This window comes from Chenopodium quinoa, unplaced genomic scaffold (genome assembly GCF_001683475.1).
Source record: "Chenopodium quinoa cultivar QQ74 unplaced genomic scaffold, ASM168347v1, whole genome shotgun sequence".
Taxonomy (NCBI): Eukaryota; Viridiplantae; Streptophyta; class Magnoliopsida; order Caryophyllales; family Amaranthaceae; genus Chenopodium; species Chenopodium quinoa.
The window spans coordinates 1,667,504-1,689,321 of record NW_018743292.1 but is presented as its reverse complement, the minus strand read 5'-3'; the positions used below and the strand labels follow the sequence as shown (position 1 = coordinate 1,689,321).

The window sequence follows — 21,818 nt, the reverse complement described above, 5'->3', positions numbered from 1 at the left end:
ACATTAATTGGCTACTTATAAAATATTTATAAGAAATAATTATTTTCTCAAAAGCATTATCACTAATGTCTACATCTATCCATGACCACGTTTGAAATATTAGTTGCTTTAAATGTCCAGAATTAGATGAGTTATTTAATTTTACGGTTCGATTGACATTTAATAATTTGAGTACTCCTAGACTTTATTCACAACCCTCAGTTTGAAAGTAAGTATTCGGCTCCTAGACTTTAAGGATTTCTTCTTTTTTTTTTTAAAGACAATTGTCTATTTGAAATTTTAATTCTGGTGGCTATGCCCGATTTGTAATTGAATTTTAAAATAAAAGTTTTATCTATATGCCAAAATTTAAAACACATCATTGATACAAACATTGTTATGTAAGAGGTGTATATCCTTTTGATTTGGGATATTTTGACGTAGGATATATATTATAGAAATATACACTATATATGAGAAAAATATTTATGTTATTCGAATTTTTTACTCATGGGTTAATAATCACTTGACAATCATACTTATAAAATTAAAAATATATTACTACCGATCATAAAGTTGTGGGTTATAATTTTTAAAATATATCATAAATGGGTTTTTTTTTTTAAAATACTCTTTAACTCGAATATTATGATATAAAAATAATGAATTATATATTAAGATAATAATTATTGAAAGTTATAATTTATTTTTTAATAAGATTATAATTTTATTTGTACATACATATAAATTATTGGTATTTTATCGAAAAAAAACTCTAAACCGGTAATTTTATCCTAAAATCTATCAAAATTTTATTGAAAATAAAAATCTTAACTAACTTTTTTATCTTATAAAATATATCTAAATTTATCCAACATTTTCATCCTACGTGACATACTAATAATTGATTGTTGCCTACGTGGCGTGACACTTGGCGAAAAGTTAAAATGCCAAGTGCCGCTGTTTTGTGGCTTGACTAAAAGTTTAACTGTATATATTAGTTACTAGTTTTGTGCTCGGGCGATGCCCAGATTGTTGATAAAATTTCAATATAAACTTTTTTGCTTGAATGTTAAATATAGTCCTACAATCCCTTTTGATAAAGTAGGATATTTAGACATACAATGTCATATCGCTTATTTAATTATATTATAGTGTATTTTTTGTAGTTTTGTTTGTGAATAGATATCTATGTTATTATTGACTTGAAATTATTTTTATTGAACTTAAATTATTTGTTTACTAATTCTCTATTATTTTTTAAATAAAATAAATATATTATAAATAGATCTTATTTTAAAGAACTTTTTAAAACAAATTTTATGATGGAAATAGAACCAAGGATATTTATAAAAAGTTATGATTAATTTTGTATATATGAAATAGTAGAAGTATATTGATAATAAAATGCTATACAACATTTTTATATTTAAAAAAACTATCCAATATTCACTTAATATCATATGTGTCACAACAATATTTAATTTTCGCCTACGTGGCGCGACACTTGGCGAAAAAGTGGAATGTCGAGTGTCGCTATCTCGTGGTCTGGCTGCGAGACCGGCTTTATTTAATGGTGATATTGTGCCCTGGCGATGCCTAAATTATATTGATGATAAAATTTTAGGATAAACTTTTTACTTGAATATGAAATATGGTCATCTAATCCCTTTTGATAATGCAAGATATTTAGGCTTACAATATCATATAATAGTGTAATTTTTGTAGTTTTGTTTGTAAATATATCTATGTTGATGCCCGAATTGTTGATAAAACTTTACGATAAACTTTTTGGCTTGAATGTTCAATAATACGATCATGTAATTTCTTTTGATAATACAAGATATTTAGACATACGTATCATATCGCTTATTTATATAATAATGTACTTTTTGTAGTTTTATTTGTAAATAGATATCTATGTTATTATGGACTTGAAATTATTGTTATTGAATTTAAATTATTTTTACTGAACTGAAAGTATTCTTATCAAACCAAAATTATTTTTACTAATTAAAACTTATTTTACTGATTACCTAATATTTCTTAAATAAAGTAGTAACAATGTATTTTGTATGCGGCTAACCAGGCCACACCATCTGGCCGAACAAAGTAACCCCTATAAAACTGATCGAGTAACCCTTGTTATACTAACTAAGTAACCTCTATCTATAACATGATTGAGTAAGCACTATAACACTGATTAAGTAACTCCTATAGCACTAAAGAAGTAACTCTGATATTGTAATAGTTGGTGACACGGTTTGACCAGCTATGTATAAAAGTTTGTAATTAATATATTATAAATAGATTTTATTTTAAAGAATTTTTTAAAACAAATTTGATGTTGGAAATAGAATTGAGTTATAGGATATTTATTAAAAGTTATGATTAATTTTTTATGTATGAAATATTAAAATTTTATCGATAATAAAACTCTAGTAACAATTTTATATTAAAAAATATTTCCAAAAATCGCTTATTTAGCATCATATGTGTCACAATAGTACCTATTTATCTCCTACGTGGCGCGACACTTGGCGAAAAACCGGAATGCCAAGTGTCGCTATCTCGTGGCCTGGCTGCGAGATCGGCTTTACTTATTAGTGACTAGTTTTGTGCCCAAGCGATACCCAGATGGTTGATGAAAGTTTAGGATAAACTTTTTGGATTGAAGGTTAAATACGATCATATAATCCCTTTTGATAATGTAAGATATTTAGACATACTGAATTGAAATATATTTTACTGATCTGAAATTATTTTTACCGAACAAAAAGTATTTTTACCAAAACAAAAATTATTTTTCATGGTTAAAACTTATTTTCGCTAATTCTCTATTTAATTTTGTAAGTAAATTAAATATAATATAAATGGATCTTATTTTAAAGAACTTTTTAAAACGAATAGTACCGAATTATATTTATTAAAAGTTATGATTAATTTTGTATATATGAAATATTAGAAGTATATCGATAATAAAACTCTATACAACTTTTTATCTTTAAAAATCTATCCAAAATTCGCTTACTTAGCATCACATGTGTCACAATAATATCTATTTGTCGCCTATGTGGCGTGACACTTGGCGAAAAACTGGAATGTCAAGTGTTGTTGTCTCGTGGTTTGGCTGCGAGACCGGCTTTATTTATTAGTGAGATGTGATATGATATGATATGATACCTAGGGGGATTGGTATAAGCGGAGGATGGGGATTATAATTCAAAAAAAAATAAAGGAGAAGATTTAGAAAAATAAAGTTAGTAAGAGTATATTTGTAACTTTGTTACTTTTATGCTTAAATTGTATACAATTTTAACAATAATAACAAGTCCAATTGTTTGATACACTATAGTTATAACACCCATCCCCCTCCCCTATTTATTGAGTCTCTTTCCTCTTTCAAACCTAGAAACCATGGAACCTTGACACTGTTATGGCGATACACAATATGTGAACGTTGACTAGTTTTATGACCTTTTATCGTTGACACTGTTGTTGACAAGATTAAATAAATAACTTTGATTTTCAAAATAGTGTCCAATTAAAGTTTTAAACTACATCGAAAACTCACCTCCACGAATAATGTTAGTTTTGCAAAATTGTTTATTATCGATTAAATTTTCGAAAATCGACACCGATGTACTCTGTTCCACTTTCCTTTCCTCTTGTTAAAATCTTTAGTCAGTCAAGGTGCCCTACTTTCTAAAATTAGATAAAAGTCAATTTAGTTAGCATCAAATTTTTTTTGAAAGGTAGTTTGCATCAAATTAGATAATTATTGTATCCCTAGAATAACCATTTACAATTTACAAATTCCACAATGCATGGTTAACGACTTTAATTACTCTAGTACTTTAGTCTGAAATCTGATTGTACATACATTTCTTTCCTTTGTCTTGTCACACGTAATTTTACAGCAAAGATTGTTGGTCTTTTACAATATGGTGTGCATGTGAATGAAGGCTAGCTTCATCTCCTAACCACTCATTTTAGCCACTTCTGTTAGAATCCTGACAAAATCTCATTCATATTGCCAAATTGTGCAATCAAATTACTAGTAAATTTTACTTTATGCCAAATTTAATCCCTTTGTCTAAATAATCTTTGATCCTAATTTAGCTAACACAAATCTCTAGTTGGAATGTCTCAATTTAATTGCAATATACACTCTTTTGATAGGTTTATGAGTTAATCCTCTACTTTTTCTCAAAAATTGACTATTCATTTACCTTTTTGCTACTTTTTCAATTTTCAACCAAAATTCTCAACTATAATTTTAAGAGAAATTTACTTTCATTTATTTAGTATAATTACATAGAAGTACTTACAAAGTATGGAGTACTTATGTTTTCCTCACCCTAATCTCTTTTTTCAGATTTATAAATTTTACTACGTTAAATTAAAAGCTAATAACGGTTAATCTTACCATATAGCCTAGTACAAGAAGAATCTATGCTAGAAAGAGTAGAAAAGGACCATATCAATGGACCGTATAATACAAAAGAGCGATAACTTTTAAACCGTAATACCCATTTTACTTCTTAAATAAAGCCCAAAATAATATTCTTCGAAGCTTACGTCATCAACAGCTGGTTAGATCTCAACTGGTTAGATCTAAAATAATGGCCAATAAGCTCAGCCTTATATGTCTCAGCCTAATGGTTCGGGACTTCGGATTGCGAGAGCGTGTAACCAAAAAAATATATATATTTGTATACTACTCCCTCTATACTACGGAGTACGTATATAACTTTGTACTCCGTATATTTTAAGAGGTTGGGAATTCAGTTCTTGTTCAGTTATTTAATTTTGTATGTGTGTTGACATTAACATTGATAGACTATATTCTTAAGAAATAGGTAATCCATAGTTGGTTAACTCACTGATAATAAGGGTATAAACGAACAAAAATGGAGTTTATTATAAGGAACTAAACCATCAAATTTGCATTTGTAGCAAAAATGGTTAATTTAAGTTACATTGTCGATAAAACAGAACAAATATCCCCTTCATTTTTTAGATAGGGTATATAATACTCCTTTCATCTCATAATTCATACTCCGTAATACCTTACCTATTACTCATTTTGACTTATTATGTTTGTTTGTTAACATACATCTTTCACCTAAATATCATACATTATTCATTAAAAGAAATTGTAAAAAGTTTAGTATTTTGAAAATGTATTCTAAATTTCTAACAGCATTTTGGTAAAAAAAAAATGATCAAAATACATAATTTGTAAAAGGCAAAAATAGATGGATAAAGTATCATAGGACAGAGGAACTACAAGCATACACTAATTACTTCAATTCCCCTCATCAGTTGCACTAATTATTTCTAAAATCTTACACATGAAACAAATGGCCTATTATTTTGAGTACTCTCATAATATGGTTGTGAATATATGATGCAAATATGTAAATGACGAAGAATAGTGACTCATTTATTGAAATTTATGCCTCTTATTCAAGAGCATTTTATAGAATTATATAGAGGTGAATATAGGGCAGTAGTAATCATATACTTGTATAAATATGATTAAAAGAGTAACAAATTAAATTAGGTTGCAACGTGCATGTTAATTTGTGTGTAAAAGACGTCAAATAAATTAATTGTTCGCAAAACCCTAGCTACATGCAAATTGGAATTAATTATTAAAATAATGCAAAGTTTTGACCACTTAGCTAGCTTAATATGACATGCATATTAATATGCCAATTGTAGAAGGCAATTCACCGTTATGGTCCCAAATACCTTACGTAGTTCTTGTGATGCAAATACTTGCTAAACCTAAATATTTAATTGATCAAGATGATTGTCAAAACTAGGGTGGTCCAATTTATCTATTTATTCTTTTTCTTACATTTGGCATTCACTTGTCATTTAAGTGCATACCAGATCCAAAATCTACGTTATGAATTCAATTAGTTTTGCAATGTGAAACTCGTGACAATTTTTCAAAATTAGATTAAATGGTCCTATCTTAGATTTTTATTTCAAAATATATGACTTCATCTTCAATTAAGAAACAAATTACGTACATACCTATATATAAATACCCTATATAGAAAATTTTGTGCAATTTTTGAAATCTGATCACACTGATACACGGTAAAAGATGACGTTTGAGAACAAAGTTAGACATATATATGTTCTTCAACATCCAATTGTTTACACAATAAGCATACCTATCACCATTAATTAATCACTTTTTAATTATTTGTTGTTAGTAGTAATAATATTGTCTACTTATCAAAAATGTCTCTTTTGGCTTTCCTACATCTAAAATTTCCAACTCAAAAGACATGATTAAGAAAGCTACTTTAAATTAGAAAATCTAACACCTACTCCAAATGATAATCACTCTATAATATGATTGAATAATAAACGTGGGACCAAGTATATGATGTAAACAGGGTGGAATTTATAACATTAATATAAATGGTCCATAATTGAACATATATCATAGTATCGTATCATATAACACCATATTTTTATTATAGGTAGCATCATTATATAATCTTTACCCTTTGATTATATCTTAGGTCTTATGATTGATAATTACTTTAAGATGTCCCTTTTATAAATGGTGCTTGTATTATTATTATTTCAGGAATAATTAACTTAAGAATATTAGCTTGGATTACTTTTTTGACTATTAGTTACATTTTATAACAGTCCACCATTTTTTTTCCCAAAGTTTGTATCTTTATTTTGGACTAAGTTTTCAATTTTATTTATTTTTATTTTATTTTATTTTCTTTATATTACAATTAAAAGTTAAATAAAAGGTATAATTTTTGATTTTTTTCTCACTTCATCAAAAATTAAATTAATAAATTACTACTATATCTATGTATTACTCCGTAAAAAAAATAACAAATTAAAATCACACATACTACTATGATCTATACAATACTATAGTCTACTATGATCTATACAATACTATAGTCTAAATAATAAATCGTACATATTGTAGTCTATACTAATTAAAGTGGGACCTTCCCCGGAGACCAATTAGGGCGTAATCCCCTCTAAATAAATTTAATTGAATTATATTTATATATTAAAAAGTGTTTTAAAAGCGTTTATGTGTCACGAAAATTTACACTAACATTGTGTCATGCCATCATTTAACTAGCATTACGCCACATTACCACTAGCATTGCAACAATTATTCCATGTCATTACCGATGAGAAAAAACATCACACGAGTTTTGAACACTGAACCTCATGCATATAAGATCACATATATATAAAGAGAAAATCATCAACAATTCCAAAACAATGGAGAGTTATTCCCTTTTTCTAACATTATATACTCACTCCGTATTTAAATAAATAAAGCGTTTTTCTTGTGCACGTATGGCAATACAAAACTTTGACTGATAATATCATTAATTATCAATAAGTAAAACTTTTAACAATTGAATATTACTCGTAATAAACTATTAATTGAGACGATTCCAACAAGTATCCACAAGGCCACAAGAGTATAATGCAAAAAGTCAAAACGTTTTACCTATTTAAATGCAGACGTTATAAAGTAGCATTTCAATGCAATGCCCGAGAGCCGGCCACACACGATTTTTTTTTTTTCACTGGAAATGATCATAGCAACTTTATTAATCAACCAAAAGGCTTAAATCAGCCATTACAATCTCAAAAATACTAAAAGGCACCTCTTCTATCCACAATCTAAGGTTGTCAAAACATAAGTACAAAGCTTAGCTAATTCATGAACAAGGCCACACATGCACTAGCTAGTTAATTACTCGTATTAAACTTAAACTAGTTTTTGGACCCGGACGATGCCCCGATAATTACATGGAACTGATCATTAATATACGTTGTAATTTATGATTCAATTTTTTTGTAATTAAATTTGTTGTTCATATTATCATTTGCTACATACTAATATTTTGTATGCAAAAGATTGCATAAAAAATCACATAGCTTGGTGGCAAGACACTTAATTCTAGAATTAGAGGTTGCGTGTGGTGTTATGAGTAATTAAGTGGGCGACGTGACATAGTAAAAGGAGTTTACTTGACACGTAAACGTTATTAAAAACGCCTTTTAATATATTAGTATAGATAGATAACTCCATGACTCCAAAACACATCGAAACTTAATAATTAATTTTGATTGAGAGGTTAGAGGTTCAAATCCTAACACCCTTTATTTTTTATCCAAGATCCCATAAGATCCGTTTAAAGTCTAGGGACCGCATTTTTACTAGTCCGATATGGCAAAGCAAAGTAAAATTCAGAAAACAATAATACCAATGGTTTAGTAACACATTGCACATTTGCACGGCCTTTGACTAGCAGAAAATGAGGGTATTTTGTTGCATCATCTTCTGTTTTTTTTTTTTACCCACTCACTCTTCAAATCTTCAACGACAATCAAAACCCAACCCTGCTTCTCTGCTGATTTTCATCCTAACCTATGCCTTTCAAGATATGCTTACTACTCTCTAGTACAACACACCATACACTATTCTATTCACTGTTAGTTGTAAATTACGTAATCTGTTACCTTTTTTTTTTTTTTTTGTTCTATTTTTTGATTGTCAACTAACTATTAATGATACTAGTATGACTTGTATTTGTTCATGTTATACACTTCGTGTGTAAATAATGTGAAAATTATTAGGCTGTATGCATATTCATTTTTTTATTATTATTATTTTTTAATTTTTTTTAAAGGTAAGGAAAATAACATTAGGAAGTCTTCCTCATGAGAAGAATTCCTAACGTAAAAAAGAAATAGGCCCGTATGCATATTCATACATGACAAATTACAAGAACATACGAGTAAGTATACTAAACTATTTGGTCAAAGGCGTTACCTTCTATGCTTTCGAAATTCTCTTCTACTTATGTTACTCCCTTGTTACATCAATAGCTTAAGTTATGCAAATAAAATGTTACAAATCCAACAAATAATGTACGGAGTACTCCTTAGCACATATACTTGTATAAGATATATCATCATCAACATGATGATTGGTGTAAAGATTTAAAAATATAGACTTGGACTTTGCATTGGACAAGATTAATTTTGAAAGTGAAAGTACGTGAAAATAGAAACATTTAATGGGTGATGTTTGTACTAAATTCCTAACTTCCAAAGAGGTCTCACATTTGCATTTGTTAACCTTCAGAGGTATAAAATATGTACTAACACCAAAATTCTCAATCATTTTCTTCCCAACATGATCTTCTAATGTTGCTTAACCTAAAAAGCAAAAAATCTTCCATGGGAGCTTAATTACTTGATCAACAAATCCCTTAACATTACTTTCTTCGCCGCAAAGTAATTATAAACAATTAACTAATGTAGCTAGAAATACCATATCCATATCATACTCCGTAATAATTATAGTTTTCCAATTTTTATCATTCTCTAAGCATGAAAACTACTCCGTATTAATGTATTATAGAACAATAGGAGTATTCTTTAGAACAAAGAAAGAGATAAGACGCGACGTCCCGGCCAAGAAATCCCTAGTTAGCTAAACTGAGCAAAACTCACGCTTTGCTTAGGAATGCGGAGAATTGAAATAAAAAAAAATACATAGTTTACGCAACATTTTAGTATACTTAGCAAGAATAAATAAAGATAATTGCCTTTTACAACACCCCAAAGTTACGCACGAGGCATTCACTTAAGCTGAGAGAAAGAGAAGAATCTAAGGTAACACGAAGCTTTACTAATTACTACCATGATATCATAAGTAAATAAATAATAATAATAATAATAATAATAATAATAATAATAATAATAATAATAATAATAATAATAATAATAATAATAATAAAGACACTATTTCCGTACCCAATAATGAAGAAACTTGTACACGAGGTAACAAGGCAATAGCCTTTTCTTTTCTTTTTTTCATATTTTTCAACTAAAAAAAAAATTTACCTAAAAAAAAAAGGGTAGTAAAGTTGGAATTTCTATTAAGCATATAGAATAGAATCAAAAAAGTAGATTTGAAAGTGATTTGAGATCCACCACTTTGAGAAGGGATCCGAGGAACTCGTACTAAGTACTAACACCCTCTACATCTAAAATTTTATCATTTCTAAACCAAACCAAATAGCTCATTTCCATTATAGACAACCTATAACATTAGCCATTAGACTTCACCCATATAACTTGCTTATATTGTGTCGTCGCATTTAATTCGCTCACATTAAATACTTTCACATAATATGACAACAATCCTCGTATGTATGGTCTAAGTTAAGCCGAGACCAAAACCCACTCTTTTGATTCATCCATAAATGATGCACACATTACCTAGAAACACATTTCCAAACACACCTAGAAAATTAACCCCATTTACTAGAATATACCATCCCACCAACCAAAAGAGAAGGTAAAATCACAAACTAAATTTTAAAAAAAGGGTCCAAAATGGGTCATTAGTAATAAATGGTCTAGGAACAAGAGCATGAAAATGAAACAGAAACAGAGAAAAACTTAGCTTTTTTGGGGCAGATAAAAGCACCATTTAAGAGTGAGACTAATCAATAAAAATTCAAATACAAACCTTGGTAAATAAAAAGTCTCTGACTCAGTCCTCTCCAACTTTCAAGACCCTCTTTTATTTATTACTGTTTACAGTGAAAAAAAAAAAAACAGGGCAATAGCATGGCATCAATAATTTCATAAACAGTAAAAATTATTAAACCAATTGATAAATTACACCTATAAAAACACAACACCTTGACACAAGGGAATTGGATAGTGTGCACCATTACCCATACACCATACCATATGCAACCAAAAAACAAGGACAAATCCACCACTCACCTAGATTACCTTTTTACCCTCTACATTTTTTTATTTTTTCTTCTGTTACATATTAATTATTAATTTAAGCTTTGGAATTTGTTAGGTATTATTTGTAAGACATAATATGTAACGAAGGAAATATTTATTTCTCATTCACCTACAATTACCTTTTTACCCCTATATTACAAGAGAAAAATTATCCAAATTATCCAAAACTATATGACAAAAATAAACAGATTCCAAATGAGCACAATTTCTTTAAACACCCAAAATGAATTAAGTATAAAATAATTTAGTCAAATAAGGTTAAAAAAAACTTGAGAAAGTGAAAGGAGTAAAAATATAAGAGCACACTCATCTTTCTCACTCAAAAAACTCTGCAAATGCAAAAATACCACCCATTCATAATAAAATGTGTCAGCACCCATGTGACAATGTAGGACCCACCTCATTTCATGTCCAACTAAAAGAAACCACAAAATGAGACAAAAGAGTCCCCTTCTTTCTTTCTCTCTCTCTCTTCCCTCTATTTTCTTTCTCTCTCTTTAAGTTTTTGCCTTTTTATAATTTCACATAAAAAGAACTCACCTTTTTCTTTATACCCAAAAGAATTTCAAAAAAGTAAGGAATTTTTATTCATTTTTTTTTAGTAATTTTTTTAGTATTAATTCTGTTTTTAAAGTTTCCACTTTTTTTTTCCTTTTTCTGAAATTCTCTTCTTCACTCCCAAAGTTCCAACTTTTAAGTGGGTTACACTACACTACAGAGAATATTAATAATATATTAACATGACAAAAAAAATTTAAAAATTTATAACTAAACAAATATAATAAAAATAAAAAAGTAAAAAGGAGTAACTGAGAAAAACAGCTTTTCTTCTCTACTTGAGTCACCTTTCATGAGTATCTATATCAGTATAGTAGTTATACTCCCCTACCTAAAAAAGACTTGCTTTCAGCTTCTGATACTTCCTCCGTATTAGATAGAACTATTCCAAGTAAAATGATTACTCGCAACTAGTTAGACATCTAACAGAGGGCGAAATGTTATCCTTGATAAGCAAACACTAGAATTATCGATATTCACCTCCCTGTTAATTGCCTAACTGTTATAAAACTCAAATAAATGCGAAAAATAAAGAGAGTATGAGTAGTAGAAGAACAAGAAAAGGTAGAAATTCTATTATATATCATGATATAAACTAGTAGTATAATCAACAAAAAGTTACCACTAACAAACTTATCCCTTTTCTTTTAGATCATAAACTAGTAAAATAACTAGCTCCTTTTTTTTTTTTTTTTTTTTTTTTGGTTGCTGCTTATCTTTGTGTGGTCCAGTACCAGTACACACCTACAGAGAGGGTACAAAAGTCATGAAAGACCCCCCACTCTCATAAAATCAGTCTATCTGTACCCCTAAGTATTCATTTATCTATTTTCTTGTAAAACAAAATATTTAAGGAAAAAAAAAACTATTATATGTATTTTGATGATCATAATGATGATGATAAGGATGATAGTGATCTCTGAGAAGACCTTCCTACTTTAATTTCCTTTTGATGGTTGTTGGGTTGGGTATGGGTTGGGTGTTTTTGGCTGTACAACTTTGGGGATTTTCCCTCCCATCTCTTGCCTTCCTATCTTTTGCATATTCATTCGTCAAACTTTTCTGCATGGACAAGAAACAACAAATATTACAAAACATATTATTGTTATGTGAAAATTCATCTATGAAAATGATGTTTATGATGTTACTCCTAATAGCCCTCAATTAGAAAGATTACGACAAAATTACTAGCCTGTCCATCGGGGGTGGACAAAAGAAGCTATTGTCGAGGGTGTTTTAGTAAAATTATGTGTTAACAACGAACATAGAATGGTGTCTAATCAACTTTTTTAACCAAATTATTTTGTCTAGTCCTTGGATATACTACTAGTCATTAAGTCATTACTTCCTTAGTTCCTTGTCACTTAAACACTACAATTTGATTTGAATTCCTAGAGGTTCGACAAGTAATATACGTATGAGTTATGTATTTAGATCCTTACAATAAAGGAAAATCCCCAAGTTGCTGTCCACGGCTGAACTTGAAAACTACATTCCTAGAGCTCCTTGCCCGGGCGAAAGCCTGAAAAAATTAACCAAGGATTAGGGACACGAAAGAAGAATGAACACTTGAGTGTCATTTGGACCACAACATCTAAACTAAGCATATACCTAGGCATCTCGAAGTAACAAGATTTATGCGGAGCCAAGCCGAGAGGAGAAGAGGCAGGCATCGAGGTGTCACAGCTGGCAGTAGATGAACCGGCCGTAGCAGTAACACCGCCATTATCAAACTCCGGCAGGAAAACCGATGATCGGTGCTCCGAGACAGATTTCTTAGGAGAAGCAAAGAGGTTGTCAGGAAGGATGTGCTCTAAGCCACTGCATTTCATGATAATGCTAAAAGGGTTAGTAGTAATAATAATAATAGCCATGTGATGATGAAAATTCAGGAAAAATATTTGCACGAATGTGCTATTGGCCAAATATAGGCAACATTATGGACTTTTTGAATAAATTATCATGACTTTTTTTTTTATATACCTTTCAGCCAGCTCATTTTCTTCATTTTTAGGTCTATTATCCTCCTTATTTTGCCCATTGCCATTACAATCACTCAGAGCAGCATTGACTCCTCCACCCTCAGCTAGTTGCTCATCAGATGCCCCAGTTGGACTGTTATTCTCTACATTATGTCACACAAATAGCGTCAAAACTCGAACAAATTACGTAGTAAGAAGAAACCAACTACCCATGGATTGCTAATATTACAAAATTAGTGAATAATGGATTAAGTAACAACCTTCAGAACCATCATGACTGATCCCATTCGACGGAGGCGGAACAGTTTGATTTGAGGGAGCCGGGGCAAAATGCGGCGAGGACATGGGAGAACCAACTGATGCATTGTGCTGGTGCTGCTGATTCTTCAAGTCCAACAGTTGCAAGTTCATCAGCCTTCTTTCTTGAAATTCAAGAGCTTGCTGAAAATCAGCTTGCTCCTCTAACTTCTTCCTAAGTAACATCTCCTGAGTGCTGTACAACATTCTTCCTCCTATTCATAAAACAAACAAATAACTAAGCTACATTGCCATTAAACCACAATCAAAGGCTCAAAGCTATATCAACAGCTTGAATGAATAACTCACCAAGCTGAAACTCATAAGGATCTCTACAATCATGCCCAGACGGGCTCGAACACGACGAAAAATCTCCCCTTTCCATCTGTTGCTGATGTTGCTTCCTACAAACAAGCAAACAAACAATGACATTCGATTAAACACCCATGCTTTCAGCGACGATAACCATGAAACAAAACATTTACAGGTTTCAGGTTAGAGAATTACTTGTCAGGAAGTTTGCTCTTCTCCTTGTAAGGCTTAACAAGAACACGAGAATCACAGACAAAATGAGGGTTTCCTTTAGCTAATATAAGCTTCACAGTTTCAGGATAGACAAATGTAACAAACCCAAACATTCTCTTCTGTTGATATGGAATCCTCACATCTTGGACTGGTCCATATAAGCTTCAAACACACCACCAAAAAACAACAATTTTTTTGTTTTAATTTTACTACATTTTACATAAAATTATAGCTAATCATTGCAAAATTAAACATCTAAAAATGTCATTCAAATAAAAATCTTACTTGAAATAACTAGAAACATCCTCTTCTTTGAAAGTGCTGTCAGCAGGAAATGTCAAGTAAATCTGTCTTGAACCAGGGTTAGAATACATCCCAGCAAAATCATTTCTTGACATCCTAACACGGCCGTGCAACTTATGAAACTCTTCACCCATCATCAATGCAGCTGCTGCAGATCTACAACATGACATTATAATTACCCCCATTAACCCAATCATATATTACACATGTAACACCATATAATAAACAAAAAAATTAAAACAAAATGCATTAAAATATAGTCACCTTTGAGCTTCAGTTTGAAGGAAATTCAGCTTATTATAAGGTAAATTCATACCACCAGACATTAACTGAGCAGCTAATCTTTGTTGCTGAGCAAGTTTAGACCTAAAAATCTCTTCTTGACACTGCTCAAACGCGTCGTATTTGCTACAAGGAGAACCGACAATTGGGCCGGAATCATCACCGGAATCCGAGAACCCACCACCGCCGGCGCCGCCGCAACCGCCGGCGTGAACAAACTTACAGGCGTTACCATTCTTACAGAAGCCTCTAGAATAGTAAAGACAAGGTTTAAAACCAAACCCAGAAGTAGAATCATCAGTTCCATAGTAACAATCATTGAAAGACGCGCTTCTTCGATGAAAATGCGCGCTATTGTCCGCGCTACTTGCGGAAGAAGAGTTTTCCCAGAAAGGGTAAGCACCCATTGAATCACTTCTACAACCTGGGCTCACTGCTAAATCAATGGAAGAAGGTACTTGCTCAAAAAACTCCACATTTTTCGAAAAAGGGTCGTTCAAAAAACCCAGATTTTGTTCCTGTAATTGGTAGTCATCCAAAAAATTACCCTCATTTTTTGCAGAAAACCCAATTTGAGGAGACCCAATTGCAGAAGAAGATGAAAAAGACCCATTAGTATTGTTATTATTATTACAGCTTCCATTGACAACAGCAGCGTAGGAGAGCGAATTAGGGCTTAAAGAATGGTGGTGGGCCCAAACAGAAGGAGAAGAAGGGGAAGAAGGGTTGAACCCATTGTTGGGTAGTCTTGGAGAAGGAAGAGAGAGAGAAAGTGGGTTAGGTCTAGAAATGGTAATAGGGTGAGAAGCATGGGAAGAATTAGCCATTGAAGGTGATGCAGATGAAGTGTTCGATAAAAGTCCTAAGTCATTTTTAGCTCTGTTAAGTATAGAAAAAATGAGTGATTCTGATCCATGAGCAAAGCGAATCATGTCTTTCTCAGTGTGGTGTATCAGTATGTAACCCATAATCTTTGAAGCGTTTTCTGGATCTATGCTTTGTACCATTGAAAATACTGCTCTTGTTGCTTCATATGACTCCATTGAAGCCCAGTAGAGAGAGAAACTTTAACCCAAATTGTGATTTCTTTTTTTATTTTTTTTTAAATTTGAGGAGAGAGAAAATGGGGAAGGAAGAAGAAGAGAAAGGGAAGAGGAAGAGATGGGTTTGAATTTATGGAAGAAGAAGATGGAAAATGTAATGAATTGAAGCAAGTTTGTTAGATAAAAAAGGTAGTAATTATGATAAGGGTAAGTAAATTTTTATTTTTTTGAAATTTTACTTATTTATTTGACTTTTTAAAATTTAATTTAATTATAGTTTGTACCAAATCAATTAAGGAAAATAGAGGGAAACTATATAAAATCATAAATTAAGCAAATAAATGAAGTTGAGAGATTTCTGGTAAAATGGTGAAGATGTTTTATGGGGGAGAGAGATTGAGAGTTTAGTCATTTTAAAATTATTTTTATTAATTAAATGTCAAAAAATAAATTATTTTAGAGTAATTAAAAAAATAATAAAAATGTAAGAACCACAACTTTTGGCAGCAAGCAGTGCTAATGCTATGCTATCTGCTGTTGCAGCCTTGGGAGAGTAAAAAAATTGCAACTTTTTCTTTTCTTTTTCTTTTTCTTTTTGAGTTGGGTAGTGTAGTGTACTAGTGTAGTGTTTTGTTGTGTTGGGTTTTCTTCTTTTTTTTTATTTTTTTTTTCTTTTACTTCTAAGACAACTTTTGTCTTTTGAAACACATTTTTGTGCAATACGTGCGTACCATGGGATAAAAAGAGGATTTTTTGGAGAGACATTTTTTAATTTTGACTATGTAATTCTTGTATGAGACGAGTATATGGTATGATATAATTATGTTATATATTTCATTAATTATAAAGATATTGATGATTATTAATTGAGTTGTGTCATCTAGCGTGATCATTTATTGAGTTGAGTAAGGTTTGAAATGTTTGTAATAGTAGTTGTAAATTCAACTTGTAACTTTGATGTTATGAGGTCAAAATCTTTCTAACTGCATCTTCTACATGTGCTTGGGTTCAAAACTCTTACATTTACGCCACAATTTTAGGGATTTAATTAATATTTGAACGTTTTCTGATTATTTTAAAATTATATTGGATATTTTATTTAGGGGAAAATATAAATTAAGAAATGGACTTTGGTGTCCATCCACAATGTTGGCGTAAGCCTTAGCCGTTGAGATATTTGTCCCATGAAATGAGACCATCTTATTCCAACATATGTCTAATAATATCTTGCTACTTGCTAGCTTGTAATCTTGTATGGAGTTATTTAGTTAGCTTGAATAAAACGCTACTTGGACTCTCCTCTTAATGATGATGTACACAAATTTCAATTAATTGAATTCAAATTTTAAATCAAATTCTAATTTGCCTTTCTCCAAAACACAATAAGTACTTTGTACTAAATTAAATACGTACTTTGTTGTCTCTGTATAAGGTGTTCACACTATTAATTACTCCGTAGAAATGTTCCATAAACATATTTTTTTTGTGCGTATAGAGAACACCAAATGAGTAAATGACAATGGCCAGTATAGATATAGTTTCAAATCTCAAGTCTTTACTCTCTAAATATAAAACGCCTAAGACTTAACCAATTAAGTTAGGACATGTTCTCTTCAACTTATTTCAGATACTTATTACTTATTCCTTAATAAATTCAAATCGGATCAGACCATACCAAAAACATTTAGATCAGACCAGATAAGAACTTTTAATTATCATCTACTTATTGCTAAATATCGTTAATTGCATATTACAAAAAATTATGAAAATTACGTATTTGAAAAGTTCATAATGAGACGAATCTAACAAAATTAATTTTGATAATGTTTTTCTTTATAGATTAGTATTAAAATGCAGTCAAAATTTAGTCAAATTATTAAATCAGATCAGACCTTTCAAAAATCAGACCAGATCTCCTTGTTTCAAGTGAAGAAAATAAGTCCTTAGTTCACATCCGTACCAAAAGAACTAAAATAACGATAATAGAGTGTAAGATGTTTAGAAACCGAATTAAGGACTTTGTTGAACTAATGATCCTTTAAGGCTTTGATCCTTTATTAATTTCTGTCTCTAGTAATTTTGTGAAGTATGTGGGTATTAGAGCATGTGCAATGGAGGGGATTCACCCTCCTCTTAGCCTTCTCTCTCCTCTTAAGAGATATCCCTTTCGTTGTAGAGGTGAAATGGGGAGTCCTCTTAGGAAGAGGAATATGGTAAATCCTCTTTGGGAAGAGGAAGAAGAGATGGGGAAGGGGATTGGAAAAGGTGGGGAAGGGGACAAGCAAGAGCGACGTGACAACTTCCTGCTTGCTGGCCGGGCTAGCAGGGGCCCAGTGTTGCTTGCTTTTGCTGACATTTGTTTTTTTGTAATTGGTTGACATTTACAACGGTTAAAATTATTCAAACGGTAAAAATAAACGGTAACTTATTTTTAAAAAAAAACACCAACGGTTATTTTTTTTTTCTCTATAAAATGAACCTAAATTTGTCATATTTTCAAAATCTTTTTACATAATGTATTGCAATTTTCCTTTCTAACTATTTATTATATGTGTGACGACCGTTCTATTTACTAATTACGCATTTTAAATTATCATTAATTGTACATTTTTGTAATATATTAACATTGTCATTAATCTAATTATAATAATTTGTCATATTAAATTTGCAAATATCAAATTTAATACAAGATGGTGGGGCATAAAAATAGAAAGGAAGGGGATTCATGAATCCCCTTTGTTGTGGGAAAAAATAAAGAAAGAGGAAGAGGAAGAGGATGGAGATAGTGGAAAATGATGTGGAAGAAAGAGAAATGATGTGTCAAAAGGAGAGAATGAGAGAGAAGAATTAAGGGATTCATGAATCTCCACCATTGTACATGCTCTTAGTTCTCACAAGTATTGGACAAAGTAATGACTGTTTGGGATAAAGCAGGATTCAGATCTAATAATGTTAGGGTAGTAGGACTGTAGGAGTGATATTATCTATGCCAATCCCACGAAATTTTAAAGAGAAAGAAAATGAAAATGACTATTCAATTATTGTATTGCCTTGTGTGCACGAGTGCAACCATTCGCTATAGTTGTAAATTTTGGATATATGGAGGAATTGCAAATAATAATCCAAGTATTCTTAGACCAATGATCATACTGAGATTCTTGTTTCCTGGGGAATAAAAGGAGAATGAATGATAATGTTAAGACGAAGGATAATGCTAGGGTAGTACGAGTAATAAGGTAAATAAAACAGGCCTATGCTCATATTAGTCATAATAGATATGAACATTATGAATACACAGTAGATAAATGATTAATGTCATTGTTGGATAAGAACATTACAATCACTTAAAAAAATTTTATACAAGATTAATAAACCAATGTTTAAACCGTTAATGTTTAAGCTCAAATGTTACAAGTCCAAAGCTTTTATTGATTATATTGCTTATTTGAGGGAGACTTGAAAAGGCAAGACATGGCATGAATATAAGTGGAGGAGTGTGGATGGTGAATTAGCTTAATTGGTTACAGTTTTTAAAGGCGGTATTCATGATTAGTCGGAATCAAATTCCTTTTAAATCAATTATCCTTGCGGCTCTTTCTGCAAAAAAACAAGGGGGGTTATATTTATTGGTAATTAAGGATAAAGACTTTACCAAGCCAACATATTTCACTTGTCATCCAGACTTAGGTTGGTGAATTGAATTAGACCACTTGAAAGTGGAGGAAATGATAAAGGTTATATATGTTTAGTTCAACTTATTTCATAAATGATCATATCAGATCATACCATATCAAAATAGATTAGATATTATCTTTCTATTTGCGTTTATTTATCATCGAATATATTTAATTTCATGATTTAAAAAATAATGAAAAATTCATATTTCGATAGCAACACATTTTGTGTGCGGCCGGTCACACCATGTGGCTGCTTATAAAAGAACAAAGTAGCCCCTGTAATACTAATCGAATAACCCCTATAACATTGACCGAGTAATTCCTATAACACTAACAAACTAACCCACGTGATGCCTGGCAATAAGAATTTGTGTTCCGATAATGCATATTAATACGAATCTAATGATATCTCTTTTGATAACTTTTTTACAATACAAATAAGTGTACAAATTAAGTTAAAATTTGATCAACTTTAAAACTTATAAGAATAATAAGAATCTACAATACAAATAAGTGTACAAATTAAGTTAAAATTTAATCAACTTTAAAACTTATAAGAACAAATCGAATCATATTAGATCACGTGAACTGAACATAGCCTTAAAGTCTCTTTCACCGAGGTTTGATTGCACAATCTCAATTGTGAGGCGTAAACTTTTTCATTAAACCAATTGTTTAGTCATTATTATGACTACATATTCAAATTTGGAAAAAGATATATGCAGCCCTAAGGGCTGCATATAAAAAGCTAAAAGTGAAAATAATTGATAATAAATAAATATTTATTACACTAATTTACTTGTGAATTGTCGATAAATTTCCAAATTAACACTAAAAAAAAGTATATTAAATGCTAAGGATTACATATAGCATTATCCTTCAAATTTTAATATGCGACTAATCTTTGTACGAAGTATTTAGCTTAGTCAAGGTCAACCAAACCAAATACGGAATACGCCGTATCATTAATCATTATCCAAACCAAAGAATAAAATAACCCAAAGGGCAAAGGGTCATGTTAATATTGTCAGTAGGAATCAGAAAATAAAATAGGAGTATCATAGAACAATCAACTAGTGAAATAAAGTGGCAAGTGATGAGCACGCCCTTTTGGCATCACGTGCGTAAATCACTATTTTAACCTTCTATACATGCAGAATATAAAAATGTAATAAAGTATAAATGCATAAAATACTGATCATATACACGCCCCAAGATCACCCAAATATCTGACATAATTAGGCTCGATTTCTTTTGAGCAGATCAGAGCAAAATATATCAGATCAGACCATAAAAACTCAAAAGAACAGGGCCTTAATCTCATCGTGATTTGTCATGTATTTTCCTTTCAATTACCCTAATTTCTTCGTTTGTCTCTACAAGATTGTCCAATACTCATATTATACGGACTTAATTACCCTCATTTCTTTGGTCGTCTCTAAAAGATCGTCCAATACTCATATCATACGAACTTACAGAGTATATATGCGGTAAGGAATTTACGAAGGATCATAATTTATTGTCACATAAAAGGCTTTTAATCTTACCATATATCTCACAAATCAAAATTTAATTTAAAGTAGAAAACGACTTAAAATTAAGCAAATAAGGGCAGAAGAAGTATTCAAGTATTGATTTGACCTTTCTTTCAAATACTCATATTATACGGACTTAATTACCCTTATTTCTTTGGTCGTCTCTAAGAGATCGTCCAATACTCATATCATACGAACTTACAGAGTATATATGCGTTAAGGATTTGCAAAGGATCATAATTTATTGTCACATAAAAAGCTTTTAATCTTACCATTAACCTCACAAATCAAAATTTAATTTAGAGTAGAAAATGACTTAAAAGTAAGCAAATAAGGGCATAGGAAGTATTCAAGTATTGATTTGACTTTTCTTTTAAATACTCATATTATACAAACTTAATTACCCTAATTTCTTTGGTCGTTTCTAGCAGACGTCCAATACTCATATCATACGAACTTAAGAGTACATATACGGTAAGGATTTACAAAGGATCATAATTTATTGTCACATAAAAAGCTTTTAATCTTACCATTAACCTCACAAATCAAAATTTAATTTAAAATAGAAAACGACTTAAAAGTAAACAAATAAGGGCAGAGGAAGTATTCAAGTACTGATTTGACCTTTCTTTTAAATCCCCTAAATCCAAAACACTTAAAGATATGGTGGTGTTGTTATAAATCTAATTAAAAACGGTCATCTATAATCCACACCGTTGATTTGGTTTGAAAAATCCAATCGAACGGTAGTAAATAAGAAGGGATCAGAAAAGT

General features: G+C 30.7%; 1 protein-coding gene across 1 annotated transcript; it reads right to left on the bottom strand.

Moving 5' to 3' along the window:
* Positions 1-11,962: 11,962 nt before the first annotated feature.
* LOC110736256 (zinc finger CCCH domain-containing protein 53-like) lies at positions 11,963-16,661 on the bottom strand. The gene is made up of 9 exons (XM_021916428.1): positions 14,772-16,661; positions 14,490-14,663; positions 14,187-14,366; positions 13,989-14,083; positions 13,643-13,894; positions 13,384-13,525; positions 13,012-13,221; positions 12,843-12,922; positions 11,963-12,462 (listed from the first exon to the last, which is right to left on the bottom strand). The coding sequence occupies exons 1-8, from the start codon at positions 15,830-15,832 to the stop codon at positions 12,889-12,891; spliced, it is 2,148 nt and encodes a 715-aa protein (XP_021772120.1). The 5' UTR covers positions 15,833-16,661; the 3' UTR covers positions 11,963-12,462; positions 12,843-12,888.
* Between the last annotated feature and the right edge of the window lie 5,157 nt (positions 16,662-21,818).

What these genes read in the sequence shown, in the direction of transcription:
- LOC110736256 (XM_021916428.1), bottom strand. Translation starts at nt 15,832, where the DNA reads ATGGAGTCATATGAAGCAACAAGAGCAGTATTTTCAATGGTACAAAGC. An exon ending in GATGTTTCTAGTTATTTCAA is followed by an intron (nt 14,367 to 14,489) that starts GTAAGATTTTTA and finishes GTGTGTTTGAAG; the next exon opens with CTTATATGGACCAGTCCAAG. An exon ending in CAGTCATGATGGTTCTGAAG is followed by an intron (nt 13,526 to 13,642) that starts GTTGTTACTTAA and finishes GACATAATGTAG; the next exon opens with AGAATAACAGTCCAACTGGG.